Source organism: Rhinopithecus roxellana, chromosome 1 (assembly GCF_007565055.1).
Source record: "Rhinopithecus roxellana isolate Shanxi Qingling chromosome 1, ASM756505v1, whole genome shotgun sequence".
In the NCBI taxonomy this organism is placed as follows: Eukaryota; Metazoa; Chordata; class Mammalia; order Primates; family Cercopithecidae; genus Rhinopithecus; species Rhinopithecus roxellana.
Window position 1 is genome coordinate 177,840,680 of NC_044549.1, and position 14,908 is coordinate 177,855,587.

At 41.2% G+C, this 14,908-nt stretch overlaps 2 protein-coding genes across 5 annotated transcripts in view; one reads left to right on the top strand and one right to left on the bottom strand.

Annotated features, from left to right (window-relative positions):
• Window positions 1-9,457, bottom strand: part of BTD (biotinidase) — a 114,156-nt gene extending 104,699 nt beyond the window's left edge. Inside the window, exon 1 of one of the 2 annotated variants that reach the window (XM_030933605.1) lies at window positions 9,314-9,457. The gene's annotated coding sequence lies outside the window, so the exon portion shown is untranslated. The remainder of the gene's footprint in view (window positions 1-9,313) is intronic. The other variant, XM_010356059.2, reaches the window with a different exon arrangement.
• A 115-nt stretch (window positions 9,458-9,572) lies between these two features.
• Window positions 9,573-14,908, top strand: part of HACL1 (2-hydroxyacyl-CoA lyase 1) — a 40,326-nt gene continuing 34,990 nt past the window's right edge. For 2 of the 3 annotated variants that reach the window (XM_010356061.2, XM_010356062.2), the window contains exons 1-3: window positions 9,573-9,825; window positions 10,013-10,117; window positions 13,495-13,535. In XM_010356061.2, coding sequence (XP_010354363.2) covers window positions 9,745-9,825; window positions 10,013-10,117; window positions 13,495-13,535 — 227 coding nt within the window. In that variant the 5' untranslated portion in view covers window positions 9,573-9,744. The remainder of the gene's footprint in view (window positions 9,826-10,012; window positions 10,118-13,494; window positions 13,536-14,908) is intronic. The other variant, XM_030933582.1, reaches the window with a different exon arrangement.

Consider the following 14,908-nt stretch of genomic DNA (forward strand, 5'->3'; position numbering starts at 1 on the left):
CTCAGCTCATTGCAACCTCTGCCTCCTGGGTTCAAGCAATTCTTGTGCCTCAGCCTCCAAAGTAGCTGGGATTGAAAAATATATTTTTATCAAAACTTCAGATAAAAGACAAAACTAAACCTTGCCAACAATCATAGAAGAAATAGTTATCAAACAATCATTCCCTCCCATTCTCCACCCTCAAAACAGGCCCAAATAGTTTTTAGAAGAATTCTTTCTAACCATAAAGGAAACAATAATCCTAATGCTACTCAATGTGTGCGAGAATATAGTAAAAGAAGGCATTTTTTCTTATGAAGTGATACAAATCCGATAATAAAACTGACAAAGGCAAGAGTCAGCTTTCCTAAAAGCCCTGCCCAGTGACTCCTATTTAAATTGCTTTGGCCCACGTGTGGACACGTGACCACTCCTAGCTACAAGGAAGGCTGGGCAATGTAAACCACATTATCACCCTGAATAAAATCAGGATTTTTCCAGGTAAAATACAGGTGGCCCAGTTAAATTTAACTTTCAGATAAATAAGTATGTTGGAACATACTTACACTACAAAAAATTATGCACTGTTCATCTAAAGTTCAAATTCACCTGGGAGTCTTGGTGTCCTGTTTTTTTTTTTGGTTTTTTTTTTTTCTAAATCTGACAACATTACCCATGAGGCATCAAGCAACCATAACGCTGACTTTTATAGTCATCACTTCTTTGTCTTTTAAAATAGCTTTATCACCCAGTGTGCATCCCTAGACATGATAGTTTAGTCTTGCCCATTAAAAAATACTATATTTTTAAAATCCCTTTTAATCTAAAGTTTCCTCTTCCACCCCTTCTAGTTCCTTAAAACTACTATAATAAACTAGATGGCTTCAAAAGAATGAAGTCCAGGGACTACTTGTCCTACCAACATCGAGACTTATTTTAAAAATAGAGAAATTAAGATAGTGTGGGATTGGTGTTAGGATAGGAAAAGAACAGAGTACAGAAATATATCATAAATGTGTGAGCATGACATTCCACAGAGGGCAAATCATGTATCACTGGGATGAGAATGAACTATATTATGAATGGTGCTTGGACAACTGGATGTTATGGTAAATTGACTATAAAAAAGGCCAGCAACTGCTCCCCTCTCTGTATCCATGTTCTATTATCATGTAACTTTAATGCCTTTAACTCAGAGTCTGAGCCCAGTCACATAACTTCCTTTGGCTAATGAGATGTTAGCAAACACTGCACACAGAGGCTTGCACAATGAGGCTTATTCCCTTTTGCAACCTGCTGCCCTCAAATGAAGAAGTCCAGCTAGTCTGCTGAGTGGTGAGAGCTTTGTGGCTCACTGCCAATACGCCTGCTACCCCAGTGGACAACCAGCTAACCTCCAGGGGCTGAGTGACTCAGCTCACTGGCAACTGACCACCAGACACACAAGTGAGCCCAGTAGAGCCCAGTCTCATAGGAATATATGTTAAATAAATGGTGGTTCTTTTAACCCACTAAGTTTTGGGGTGGTTAATCACACAGCAAATCTAATTGACATATATTATATGGATTCCTACTTCTCAACATACAAAAATCAATTCCAGGTAGAGACTTAAATATAAAGAATAAAACTTTTACACTTTTTGACATCCAAAAAAATCCTCATAACCTCAGGTTAGAAAAGTTTTCTTTAGCAAGTTACAAAAAAAAAAAGGAAAAAGAATTGTCAAATGTGACTACAAAAAAACCCTTTATACCTCTACAATCACTATTAACAAAGTTAAAAGACAAATAATTAGCATTCAGAATACATAAAGGGCATCTACAAATCAAAAAGCAAAAAAGAATCAAATAAGGAAATGGGCAACAGATATAAACAGGTAATTCACAGAAAAAGAAACAGGCATGGCCAATATATATATATACAAATATAACTTAACCTTATTAGTAGTCAGCGAAATGGAACTGAGAAGCCATTTCACATCTAAAAATGTTTAAAGCTCCACAATTGAGACTATGGAGAAAGGGTAGCTCTCATACACAGATCTTGGGAATATAAATTGGTACAATACTTTGGAGATCAAATGATGATGACCTCCACCTTGACATATATGTAGAAACTCTCACACATGTGCACAAGAAGGAAACATGCAAGAATTTCAGAGCACACTGTTTTTACACCAAAAAAAATAAAAATGACCCAAATATCCATCATCTAAAGAATGGATAATGTGGGAATTATAAACACCAAATTCAAGATAACGGTTACCTCTGCAGGACAGGAAAGGAGGTGTAATGGGGAAAGGACACCCAGGGGCTTCATTATATTTGTGATGTATTTCTTAAGCCAGGGGCTGGGTACATGGGTGTATATTAATCTCTGATCCTATTCATGTGTCTGAAAGATGTCATACATGTTAAATGTATTGTTTTAAAGTGAAAACAATAAATCACAGCTAAGCTCCAAAGAAGAACTCAAAGGTTATGATGCAAAAAGAAGTTTAAGGGCTTAAGTTCATCATGAAGATGTCCCCATTTCAACCCCCAAACCCTGGGAATCACTCAGAGATTCTTCCCTAGAGATAAGTCTTTGTTTTGCTGACATGGAGAATAGATTAAACTCAAAACAAAGCAATAAAGTACAAATTAAAAAGTTAAAGGAAAGGGCTGTAATGAATGCTAATGGTAGAGGAAATAAGGGAAAACAGAAAATATTTCAACACTAGTACCAGATTTCATGGGTGATAGCTGCCCCCCTACCCTGTGGGACACTCCCCCGAGTGTGGAGTTTCATCATACGGAGAAATACTATGATTTCTTTTCTTTTCTTTCTTTCTTTTTTTTTTTTTTTTTGAGACGGAGTCTCGCTCTGTCACCAGGCTGGAGTGCAGCAGCACAATCTCGGCTCACTGCAACCTCCAACTCTTGGGTTCAAGCGATTCTCCTGCCTCAGCCTCCCCAGTAGCTAGGATTACAGGCGCGCATCACCATACCCAGCTAATCTTTGTATTTTTAATAGAAACAGGGTTTCACCATGTTGGCCAGGATGGTGTCAATCTCCTGATCTCATGATCCGCCCACCTCGGCCTCCCAAAGTGTCGAGATTACAGGCGTGAGCCATCACACTGGCCTATATTATGATTTCTAAGCCATTTGAGATAAATCTCTTACACCCTCATAGCACAACATACAGTTGTCACTATTTTCTGGTGCATTTTACAGAAGTAAACATCCTCGTCAGTGATGTAATGACTGCTGCTGTCAAACTATCTCAAATGCTCTTAAAAAACAACAACAACAAAAAAACAAACAAAAAAAACAAATCCATAATGGATGAACACAAAGCTAAAACAAGGGAACAACATTCCTTGTGTTTTCTTCCCACGGCACTCCCTGCTCCAGTCCTGGGTCTCCCTGGCATCAAAATGTAGAGTAAAGACACAGGGCTTGCCAGCCCAAGCCAAAGGCAGGAATCCAAGCTTTCTCTAGGTCACAGGGTACCTGGGGAAAACTCTCAGTGTCTGTCAACCGACATCAGGCACTGGGAGTTTCATTATCAAGCTTTTTTATTAGTGAGTTATTATTGATATCAATCCTCAGCTCAATAATAAAGTTGCTTTTCACTGGGTTTGTTTCAAGCCTATTGCTGAGCTTCGGTACTTTGAAGTCCACAAATTTAATAAGAAGCAAAGAAAATCAATTTAACCCACTTTATTCAAAGAACCTTTTCATTACATTATTTTACTTCCTATGGTGACATATTTCCTACAGCACATTTCCTGCTGTACAGTTTTCGCATTGCTATACAAAATAGTGTTGTATATAGATTCCTTTTTTTGTTGTTTCTGCCTTTTTTGTTTTTAAGATATTCAGTTTCAGTTTCATCATCTTTATGTCAGGCAATTTCATTTTTAGCTTCTATAATGTATCACAAATGACCTTGATTAATTTCCTCATTTGATAAGTAAACATTTCACATTTTGATAACACATTTGTGAGAATATTTAATCACAAGTTCAGCTAGTGTTATGCCTTAAAATAATCACAAGGATTTTTAGTGTCCTTGTTAGTGTATTGAAATTAAAATGCACTATCCCAATTTGGGGGCTTTAAGAGTTACTGCCTGTAGAAGCTGCAGTCTTTAGAGAATTAATTTTCTCCAGGCACTATATTTGCAACTCTTACTAAATTACCTGGTTGCCTGGATATCTCCTTGGCCCAGATAGAAGAAAACCAACAATTTGCTCTTTTTCATAATCTTAAATCCAGAACCCACAAATAGAGTAATTGGTATGCAGCTTCTTTGATGACTAGCTCTGCTCTTTGGAGAGCATGTTATGAATATTTTAGCCTTTTCTTTTAAACAGGTTAGATTTATTCCTCCTCTGACTTCCTCCCACCAATCAGTAAATAAGCAAAAGCAAATAAAATTTCAGTAAAATATCCAACAAATAAAATGTTACACCTATTGCCAATAAAAGTAATAAAGAAAGTGGATAGTGTTTACAGAGTATGCACAGAGGGCCTCTGAGAAATTGCAGAAGAATCCTGGGATTCTGTCAGGGGTATCCAATCTTTTGGATTCCCTGGGCCACACTGGAAGAATAATAATTGTCTTGGGCCACACATAAAATACACTAACACGAATGATAGCTGATGAGCTAAAAAAAGAAAGGGTCGTTGCATATCGTTGCATACATCTCATAATGTTTTAAGACAGTTTATGAATTTGTGTTGGGCCGCATTCAAAGCTGTCCTGGGCCAAGGGTTGGACAAGCTGGCTGTAATTACAACTGGATTGCAAAGGAGTTGCTCCTTGGCCCCGTTAATCCAAGGAGCCAGAACTCAAATCACTTCCTTCTGCTGAATCATCAAGTCCAAGTTAACAATTGAACACTGCATCCTGAACTGAAAGGTGTAAAGGTGAAAGCTAGTTTAAACAATCCCAATGATTTTTCTCTTTGTTAAATGGCAGAATCCAGCCAGTTGAGTATTTATCCTTTTGCAAAACCAGTTAACTGGATTCCAGGTATTTGTTCCAATTCAGAGTTGTTTTCATTGCACTTCATACTGAGTGGTTCTGTCAGTGCTTCTTTTGACACAGAAGTAGGGCCAGTGAACTGACTATCTGCCATCGATACAGCTTGTTCTGCCAATGTCAAATCAGCCTTGAATCTGTCAATCCAAATTAATCAACAGTATTACTTTGGTGACAGGCAATTATATGTTTAATTAGTAAGTCATGCTTCTGGCACGAATACAGAGCTAGGGTTCTCAACTCTGGGCTGCAAAGCAAAAACAGGTAGCAGCTTTTAAAAAATACAGGTGCCTAACTTGTCCTAAGATGCTGATTCAGGAGATCTGGGGTAGGGCCCAAGTAACTATTTGGAAAAAGCTTTCCAAGTGACTCTGATGCAACAGGGGCAGAGACTGTCACAGAAGGTACTGATATAAATAATACATGATGGAAGGGGGTGGGGTCTGTAGTTCTCCAACAAGGACATTGTGTCAAGGACTATTCAAAGTGCAAAGATGATTTCACATCTTTCTTTTTTTTTCTTTTTGAGACAGGTCTTGCTCTGTCACTCAGGCTGGAGTGCAGTGGTGCAATCTTGGTTTACTGCAACCTCTACCTCCCTGGCTCAAGTGATCCTCCCACCTCAGCCTCCCGAATAGCTGGGATTACAGGCATGTGCCACCACACCCGGATAATTTTTGTATTTTAGTAAAGATGGGGTTTCACCATGTTGGCCAGGCTGGCCTCAAACTCCTGATCTCAAATGATCTGCCCATCTTGGCCTCCCAAAGTGCTGGGATTACAGGCATGAGCTATTGTGCCCAGCCCATTTCACATCTTTCTGGAATGTCAATTTTACTTGACAGGTAAGCAGTTTAAAACGTCATTTTTATTTTGGGTAGTGATTTCATAGGTATAGATAGATATATATACAAAACTGTCAAAACTCATCTGACTAACATTTAAGATCTGGGCATTGGATTTTATCCTTATTATAACTTAATACATGTCATTTTAAAGTTAAAATATGGATACATTCTAGAATAGAATGCAAAATCTGCATTTTCTTTTTAGACATACTCTGAGACTTGAAAGAAGTCACCCTCTTAGACGGGTCCCTGATATAGTTTGGTTGTGTCCCCACTCAAATCTCATCTTGAATTATAGCTCCCATAATCCCCACATATCATGAGTGGTACCTGGTGGGAGGTAACTGAATCACGGGGGACGGTTTTTCCCATGCTGTTCTTGTGATAGCAAGTAAGTCTCAAGCTGTGATGGTTTTATAAATGGGATTTTCCCTGCACACAATCTTGCCTATTGCCATGTAAGACGTGCCTTTGCTCCTCCTTCATCTTCCACCATGATTGTGACGTCTCTCCAGCCATGTGGAACTGTGAATCTATTAAACCTTTTATTCTTTATAAATTACCCAGTTTTGGGTATTTCTTCATAGCAGTATGAAAATGGACTAACACAGAAAATTGGTAATGCAGAGAGTGGGGCACTGCTGTAAAGACAGCCGAAACTGTGGAAACAACTTTGGAACTGGGTAACTGACAGAGGTTGGAACAGTTTGGAGGGTTCAAGGAAGACAGGAAAATGTGGGAAAGTCTGGAACCTCCTAGAGACTTACTGAATGGCTTTGACCAAAATGCTGATAGTGATATGGACAATAAAATTCAGGCTGAGGTGGTTTCTGATGGAGATGAGGAACTTATTCAGAATTGGAGTAAAGGTTACTCTTGCTATGCAAAGAGACTAGTGGCATTTTGCCCCTGCCCTAGAGATCTGTGGAGCTTTGAACTTGAGAGAGATGATTTAGGGTGTCTGGCAGAAGAAATTTCTAAATGGCAAAGTGTTCCAGAGGAAGCAGAGCATACAAATTTGAAAAATTTGCAGACTAATGACGCAGTAGAAAATAAAAACCCATTTTCTAGGGAGAAATTCAAGCTGGCAGCAGAAATTTGCATAAGTAATAAGGAGCCAACTATTAATCACCAAGACAATGGGGAAAATGTCTCCAAGGCATGTCAGAGACCTTCACAGCAGGCCCTCCCATCACAGACCCAGAAGCCTAGGAGGAAAAATGGTTTCATGGGTCAGGTCCAGGGTCCCCCTGCTGTGTGTAGCCTAGGAACTTGGTGTCCTGCATCCCAGCCATGCCAGCCATGGCTAAAAGGGGTCAATGCACAGCTCAGGCCTGGCTTCAGAGGGTGCAAACCTGAAGCCCTGGCAGCTTCCACATGGTGTCGAGCCTGCAGGTGCACAGAAGTAAAAAATTGAGGTTTGGGAACCTCTGCCTAGATTTCAGAGGATGTATGGAAATGCCTGGATGTCCAGGTAGAAGCTTGCTGCAGGGGTAGAGCTTTCATACAGAATCTCTGCTAGGGCAGTGTGGGAGGGAAATGTGGGGTGGGAGCTCCCATACAGAGTCCCTACTGCTGCACTGCCTAGTGGAACTGTGAGAAGAGGGCCACCATCCTCCAGACCCCAGAATGGTAGATCCACTGACTGCTTGCATCATGTGCCTAGAGCTGCAGGCACTCAATATCAGCCTGTGAAAGCAGTTGCGCGCGGGGGTTGTAGCCTGTAAAGCCACAGGGGCAGAGCTGCCCAAGGCTGTGGGAGCCCAGCTCTTGCATCAGCATGATCTGGATGTGAGACACGAGGTCAAAGGAGATCATTATAGAGCTTTAATATTTGACTGCCCTAGATTTTGGACTTGCATGGGGCCTTTAGCCCCTTTGTTGTGGCCAATTTCTCCATTTGGAATAGGTATATTTACCGCACACCTGTACCCCATTGTATCTAAGAAGTAACTAGCTTGCTTTTGATTTTATAGGCTCATAGGCAGAAGGGACTTGCCTTGTCTCAGATGAGACTCTGGACTGTGGACTTCTGAGTTAATGCTGAAATGAGTTAAGACTTTGGGGGACTATTGGGAAGGCATGATTCATTTTGAAATGTGAGGATATGATATTTGGGAGGGACTAGGGGCAGAATGATTTGGCTGTGTCCTCACCCAAATCTCATCTTGAATTATAGCTCCCATAATCCCCACATGTGGTGAGAGGGACCCAGTGGGAAGTAACTGAATCATGGGGAGGGGGTTTTTCCCATGCTGTTCTTACCATAGCAAGTCTCATGAGATCTGATGGTTTTATAAAGGGCAGTTCCCCTGCACACGCTCTCTTGCCTGCCACCATGTAAGACATGCCTTTGCTCTTCCTTCACCTTCTGCCATGATTTTGAGGCTTCCGCAGCCATTTGGAACTGTGAGACCATTAAATCTCTTTTTCTTTATAAATTACCCAGTTTGGGTTATTTCTTTATAGCAGTATGAAAATGAACTAACACAGTCCCCATATATAGGGAGGCAATAACTTCACTCTCCTCTGCTTGGGGTGGGGTTGAGGGGTTGAGAAAAAGAGGGGAAGAACTTTTGAAAATACCCAGGACTAGAGTTTGAAAATGTCCGGGTTTAGAAATCCTTTCACTTCCAGTGCTTCTCATTCATTTCACTACCCATGACCCACTCCCCTCTCATCTCTTTACTGTCCACTCATCACTGGTCTTTTTGCTTAAAATGACTCTAAATCCTCAAAAAATTAAAGTTCCACTGTTTATTATAACTGGAAATTTTACGTTTATTGTCATTGAGCAGAGGGTCTAATGACACCAAGGCAGTAGTTTCAGATATTGCACATTGCAAACGATTTTCACACAAAAATGTTTTAAAAGGCTATCGGATGCAGGGCTGGTTGTAGGTAGGGACCCAACCTAGAATTATGAAACGCCATAGTTCCTAACTTTGGAAAGAGAAGAGCGGAGAGTAATACGGATTAGTAGCAACGGCTGGAGAAAACAGTGCTCTATATTACCTTCAAGGTGCTCTACTTCATCGCTTGGGACCCAATGGCTGAATAGTGGGTAGGAAACAGGATTCAGGGTCTCAAGCACGGTCTGGATCTACCGACTCTCACCGTCATTTTAACTCTTGCTGGGGTACACATCTGCTTCTGGATTTTAGTAACGTGTGTTACAATCATTTAAGGACTATAAAACTACAAGATTATGAGAGCGTAAACCACAAAGCATGTAAGTAAATGCGTAGAAAACTCAACGCGGTAGCACAGCAGCAAGACACTAAGCAAAGAACCCCAACCAGAGAGGCGCGCCGCGCTTCCAGGCCCCGGCAGCCTTTGCGCAGCCCTCCCGCAGCCCCCTGGTCGGCCAGGGGCGGGGTCTGGGCCGCACGCCGGTACCACGCCCACTTCGCTTCGCGCCGCGCCGCGCCGCGCCGCGACCCCTCCGCACCTGCTTTTAGCGCGCCTTCCGCCCCGAATATGCGCATGCGCTACTCTCCCTTTACAGCCCCGAAAACGCTCCGGCTGGCCGACTCCAAGACAATGGCGAGAGGCCTCACAGTTCGGTTTCTTATCTGCTTTGGATAGGCAGCAGTCTCCTGCTAGTCCCGCCGCCCTCTGGCACTCTAGCGCGCAAATGGAGGAGCCGGGAAGAGAGCGCAGTTCTGATTGGAGAACGCGCGTGTTTACATTCTCACGTCTCTCGGGGAGTGGACGAATTTAGACCGCCTCTTCCTTCCCGTTGTTTAAGAGAGTTGGTTGCCCTCCTGTCCGTCAGAGGTGCAGTCCCACAGGGGGCGTGCCGCCGTTTTCGCGTTTGCCTTGCTGGGTGACTCCGCTTGTTTGTCGGCTGCGTGAGTGCCTAGAGCTTTTCGGTGGAAGATGCCGGACAGTAACTTCGCAGAGCGCAGCGAGGAGCAGGTGTCTGGTGCTACAGTCATCGCCCAGGCCCTGAAAACGCAAGTACGATGGACCTTCCTGGAATGAAAGGCTCCTACGGAAGCTGGCGGAGACCGCAATGTTGTCTCGGAGACGAGTAGAAATGGGCGATGGGAGTCGGGGGTTTTCCTTTTAGCGTCTGGGAGGGAGGGAAGGATGTGGCGATGTGGTGGGGTCATGGGAGATTACTCTCTTGTTCTTCGTCCCTCAGGATGTGGAGTACATATTTGGAATCGTAGGCATCCCAGTGACCGAAATCGCCATTGCTGCCCAGCAGCTAGGCATCAAGTACATCGGGATGAGGAATGAGCAAGCGGTGAGTATGGACGCAGGTGTCTGAATCCGTTACTGGGAATGATCAATAATAGCGGTAGGTATGCATTGCAAGCACTCAGCGCTTACCACTCTTGTGCTGCTTTACACATATATCAATCACTGTTGAATATTAAGTGTTGTTATACCTAGTTGACAGTTGAGAAAAGACACAGGTTAAGTAAAACTTGCCTTTGGTGACACAGCTGGTAGTAGCAGAGCCAGGATTTGAACCTACGTATTCTGGGTCTGAGTCCATGCTCTTACTACTATATTGTATGCCATGATTGGAAGGGACAGTTTATGAGTAAAGTCTGATTTCCTTATTAGGCTACAAGCTCCATTAGAGCGGGAATATTATTTCTTCACGACACATGTGTACCCCCAGTGCTTAGTGTGATGCCTGCATAAGCAAGGTGTTCAGAGGTTACCTGTGGGATAAATGAGTGAAGGCCAAGTCTTTGTTGTATGATCGGTTCGGGGCAGGGTGGAGGATATCACAAATGGTAAAGCCTTGATGGAAACTCAGATGTCTCAGATCCTAGCCTGACGCTCTTTCCACCACATCATGCTGCCACCTTTCTTAGAGTCTTATTTGGAAGCAGGATAAGGAAGATACGACATTTTGTCAATCCACTTTAAGTGCATCAATCCAGCGTTGCCCTTCTCTCAGTAGTGCTAGCTTAAAAGATCGAGAATCCACTTCTGTGATATCACATACTGTCAGTCCAGCTGAGGCTAAGTATTCCTGCTCTACACTTCCACTGTTGCTTTCTAATTTAGATTCTTGCCTCCTCTTGCCCAAACAACTGCCTGGCCGCCCTAAATGGTGCCTTTTGCCATCATACGTGAGTGCATGGAGGGCAGAAGTTGTGGTTCATTTGTTATATCACCACAGTGCCTGGCATGGTTGGTGCTTTCACATGGTGTGGATGCTTAATATTATGCATTATTTATTAATTGAATGACATTCTTTATCTACAAAGTTTGAGATTTGTATTTTTTTATCTTAAAACTAGCAAGGCTTGAGTTTCTGTTGCTTCTGCATTTTACTTGTCTTTGTTAGAACAACATTCTGTTCTTTCATCTGTGTGAAAAAATGAAGCTATTGACCTATGAATGGAACCTATATTTAACTCTTTTTGTAGAGATGACATATCTGCTACTGATTTCTTTACACAGCAAACATTTATTGACTAAGTATTGTATACTAAGGATTGTGGTACATAACCTGTAGGGGAGAGGGATGTAAAGGAGGAGTGAGGTTTAGTCTTGATCTTCAAGTTGATCAGTCTTGGAAGGTGAGGGTAAGACTTATAGAAAAAATCTCATCTATTATAACTCTCACAATAGATGTAGTAGCGCAGAAGGGATGACTGGTTCGCTTTGAGGACAGAGAAGATTGCCTGTAGAGGTAATGTTAGTTCATGTGGTTCCATCGAGGTAGGTAAAGGCATGGTGAGCTGTGAGACGGGTAGGTAGGTTGAGGTTAGGTTGTGGAGAATCTAAAAAGAATTTGAACTTTTTTTTTTTTTTTTAACAATAGGCAATGGGGGAGACTAAAGGTTTTTCTAAACAGGTGGGAGATGTAATTAGGCTTGTATTTCAGAAAGATGATGCCAGGCATGGTTGTACATGCCAGTAATCCCAGCTACTTAGGAGGCTGAGGCAGGAGGATTACTCAAGTCCAGGAATTAGAGGCTGCCTGGGCAACATAGCATGACCTCTGTCTCTAAGTTTTATTTCAGCCCCTATAAGCTTAATTGAGGGTTCTTTAGGTCCCATGTGCTGTGTTGGGTGCTGGATACAGAGATGAATGATAGTTCCTGGCTTTAAGGGGCTTACAGCCAAGCTGTGGAGACAGACACAAACAATTGTGTTATAAGGTGGTAAGTGCTGTGATAGAGAGATACCCAGGGTGCTATAAAGCCCAGAGAAGGAGTACCCAGGCTCAGCTTCCCACAGGAGATGATGTCTGAGCTGTCCAGAAGGATAAGTAGTCATTAACCAGTTAGGAAGGAGGAGGCAGGCTCCTCTGGACATGATTCCTAGATTTTGGGCTTGCTTGATTGTGTGGATCTTACTGTCTGTGATTGAGACTGGGAATATAGAGGGAAGAGCCAGTCTGGAGGAGAAAGGTGATGTTCAGTTTTGAACACATGCATTTGAGATGTTGGTGGAACATCCCAGTGGATATGTCCCTCAAGCAGCCTGACTCTGTGGTAGTCAGAGGAAAACTTAAATGGTGCCTGAACTAAGGGTAGTGACAGAATGATTCAGAGGGAACATGAAAACAGGCGAAGGCATTCAGGCGCATGTTTGTGCTAAAGAGAAAGATGTAGTTGGGGGTGACTTGATTGTCTTTGATTAGATCCATAGAGTAATCAAGACATACTGACCAATTGGTCAGCAAGTAGGCAGATTGTCAGCAAGTTCATTGTTCTTGAGAGCTTACTGTGTGTGGGCACTATTCTGAGTGTTTTACACATATGAACTGATTTCATCCTCACAGCAGTGCTTTGAATTATTTTCGTTTTATGGATGAGAAAACAGAGATGTAGAGCAACTTGCCAAAATTACACAGTAGAAAGTAGAGAAAACAGATTACCAATGTCAGGAATAAAAAAGGAGATATCACTACAGATCCTAATTAACCAGTAGGTTGAAGAAGAAATCACAATGGAAAGTAGAAAATATTTTGAATAGAATGATAATGAAAAGATGCAATCTCAAACTTGTAACCTATAACTAAAGCAGTTCTTAGAGGGAATCATTTTAAACAAGTCTATTAGTAAAGAAAATTAAAAACCAGTGTTCTAAATTTGTATTTTAAGAAGCTGGAAAAAGAAAAGCAAATCAAATTCAAAATGACTGAAATAATAAATACGAGAACAGAAATCAATGAAATAGAAAACAATAGAGAAATACCAACAAAGGCACAAATATGTTCTTTGAAAAGATGGATAAATTTGATAAACTCCTCATGAGACCGATGAAGAATAAAAGAATGAAAACAGATTACCAATATCATTAATAAAATAGGACATTCCTGTTGATCCTGCAGATATTTAAGCAATCGTAAGAGGATGTATCGAATAACATACATATGAACAAATTTCCTGAAAAACTGAAAATTAGATAACCTTAACCGTTATTTGAAATTTATGCATAGAACATTTATTACTAAGATGGGAAGTGTTCTAATTCTGCCTTTTTCATTACGTTTTTGTCTCTTAATTTAATAGTAAGTTGCTCTCATAAATGTACTATAAGGATCCCTTTACCATTATGTTTTTGTCTCTTAATTTAATAGTAAGTTGCTCTTATAAATGTACCATAAGGATCCCAATATGCTCAAGTCCCAGTGTTCTTTCTTCGTAGGCTTGTTATGCTGCCTCCGCGATTGGATATCTGACAGGCAGGTAAACTAAAATCTGTTTCACTTCCATTTTAATATTTTGGGGTAGAACTATTATGTCTTTCAGCTTAAGGGTGAGTTCATTTGGAAAGATTATAGAAGAATATATTAAATAACAAGATAAAAAAATTGAAAACTCTCTGAGGGCCACATCAAAAGAATAATGATACCAGAGTGGAACACATTGCCATTTTGCAGAGTGAATCACTGGTGATCAGATAGTGAGTTGATGTGTGATACCTTGTGTTGGATCTCACAACTACACCCCAGAAAATGCTTGGTTCACAATGTGACTCTTGGGACCTGTTCCATGCGTTCTGATTTTTTAGTGTGTATCCATGTTACCTAACTACTACCCCCTTTTTATTATTAAAAATTAATACATTTTTAAAATGTTCATTTTGGAAAACTTGGAAAATATAGAAAGCATCAAGAAAAAATGAAAATTGACTGGGCACGGTGGCTCACACGTGTAATACCAGCACTTTGGGAGGTTGAGGCGGGTGGATCACCTGAGGTCAGGAGTTCGAGACCAGCCTGGCCAACATGGTGAAACCCCGTCTCTACTAAAAATACAAAAATCAGCTTCATGTGGTGGCACACGCCTGTAATCCCAGCTACTCAGGAGGCTGAGGCAGGAGAATCAGCTTGAACCCGGGAGGCAGAGGTTGCAGTGAGCTGAGATTGCACCACTGCGCTCCAGCCTGGGCGATAGAGTGAGACTCCGTCTCAAAAAAAAAAAAAAAGGAAAACAAGATGAAGAGAATGAAAATCACCTATGATCTCACAACTGTTAAGAATTGGTCATTTTCTTCCGATTTTTTTCCCCTACAGTTGTAATTTTTAAGCAGAATTTGGACTCTCACGGTAATATGTATCATACTTTTTTCATTTATGTTAGTTTTAATACACTTTCTAATTTCCAAAAATGAAACTAGTAATTCAGTTGCTAAGAAATGTAAACTAATAAGATCTCAAAGTCTAGACCTCACCAGAACAGTTTTTTTTCTGTGATAAGAAACTTGTGAATTTGAGCCTGAAGAAAATAGGCCATCAAGTAACACTATTGTCAGCATTTTCTGCCACTTTATTTACATATGACAAATATTTTTAATCTTTTCATTTAGCTTGGAAAGCATTTAAATTATAGTTATTAATTGATGCCTAAATGTAAAAAATGCTAGAACAATGATTAAGACGTTAAAAGTTCATACTTTTTTTTTTCTTTTTTTTTTTCTTTTTCTTTTTTTCTTTTGAGATGGAGTCTTACTCTGTCGCCTGGCTGGACAGTGCAGTGGTGCGATCTCAGCTCACTGCAACCTCTGCCTCCTGGATTCTAGCAATCCTCCTGCCTCGGCCTCTTGAGTAGCTGGGACT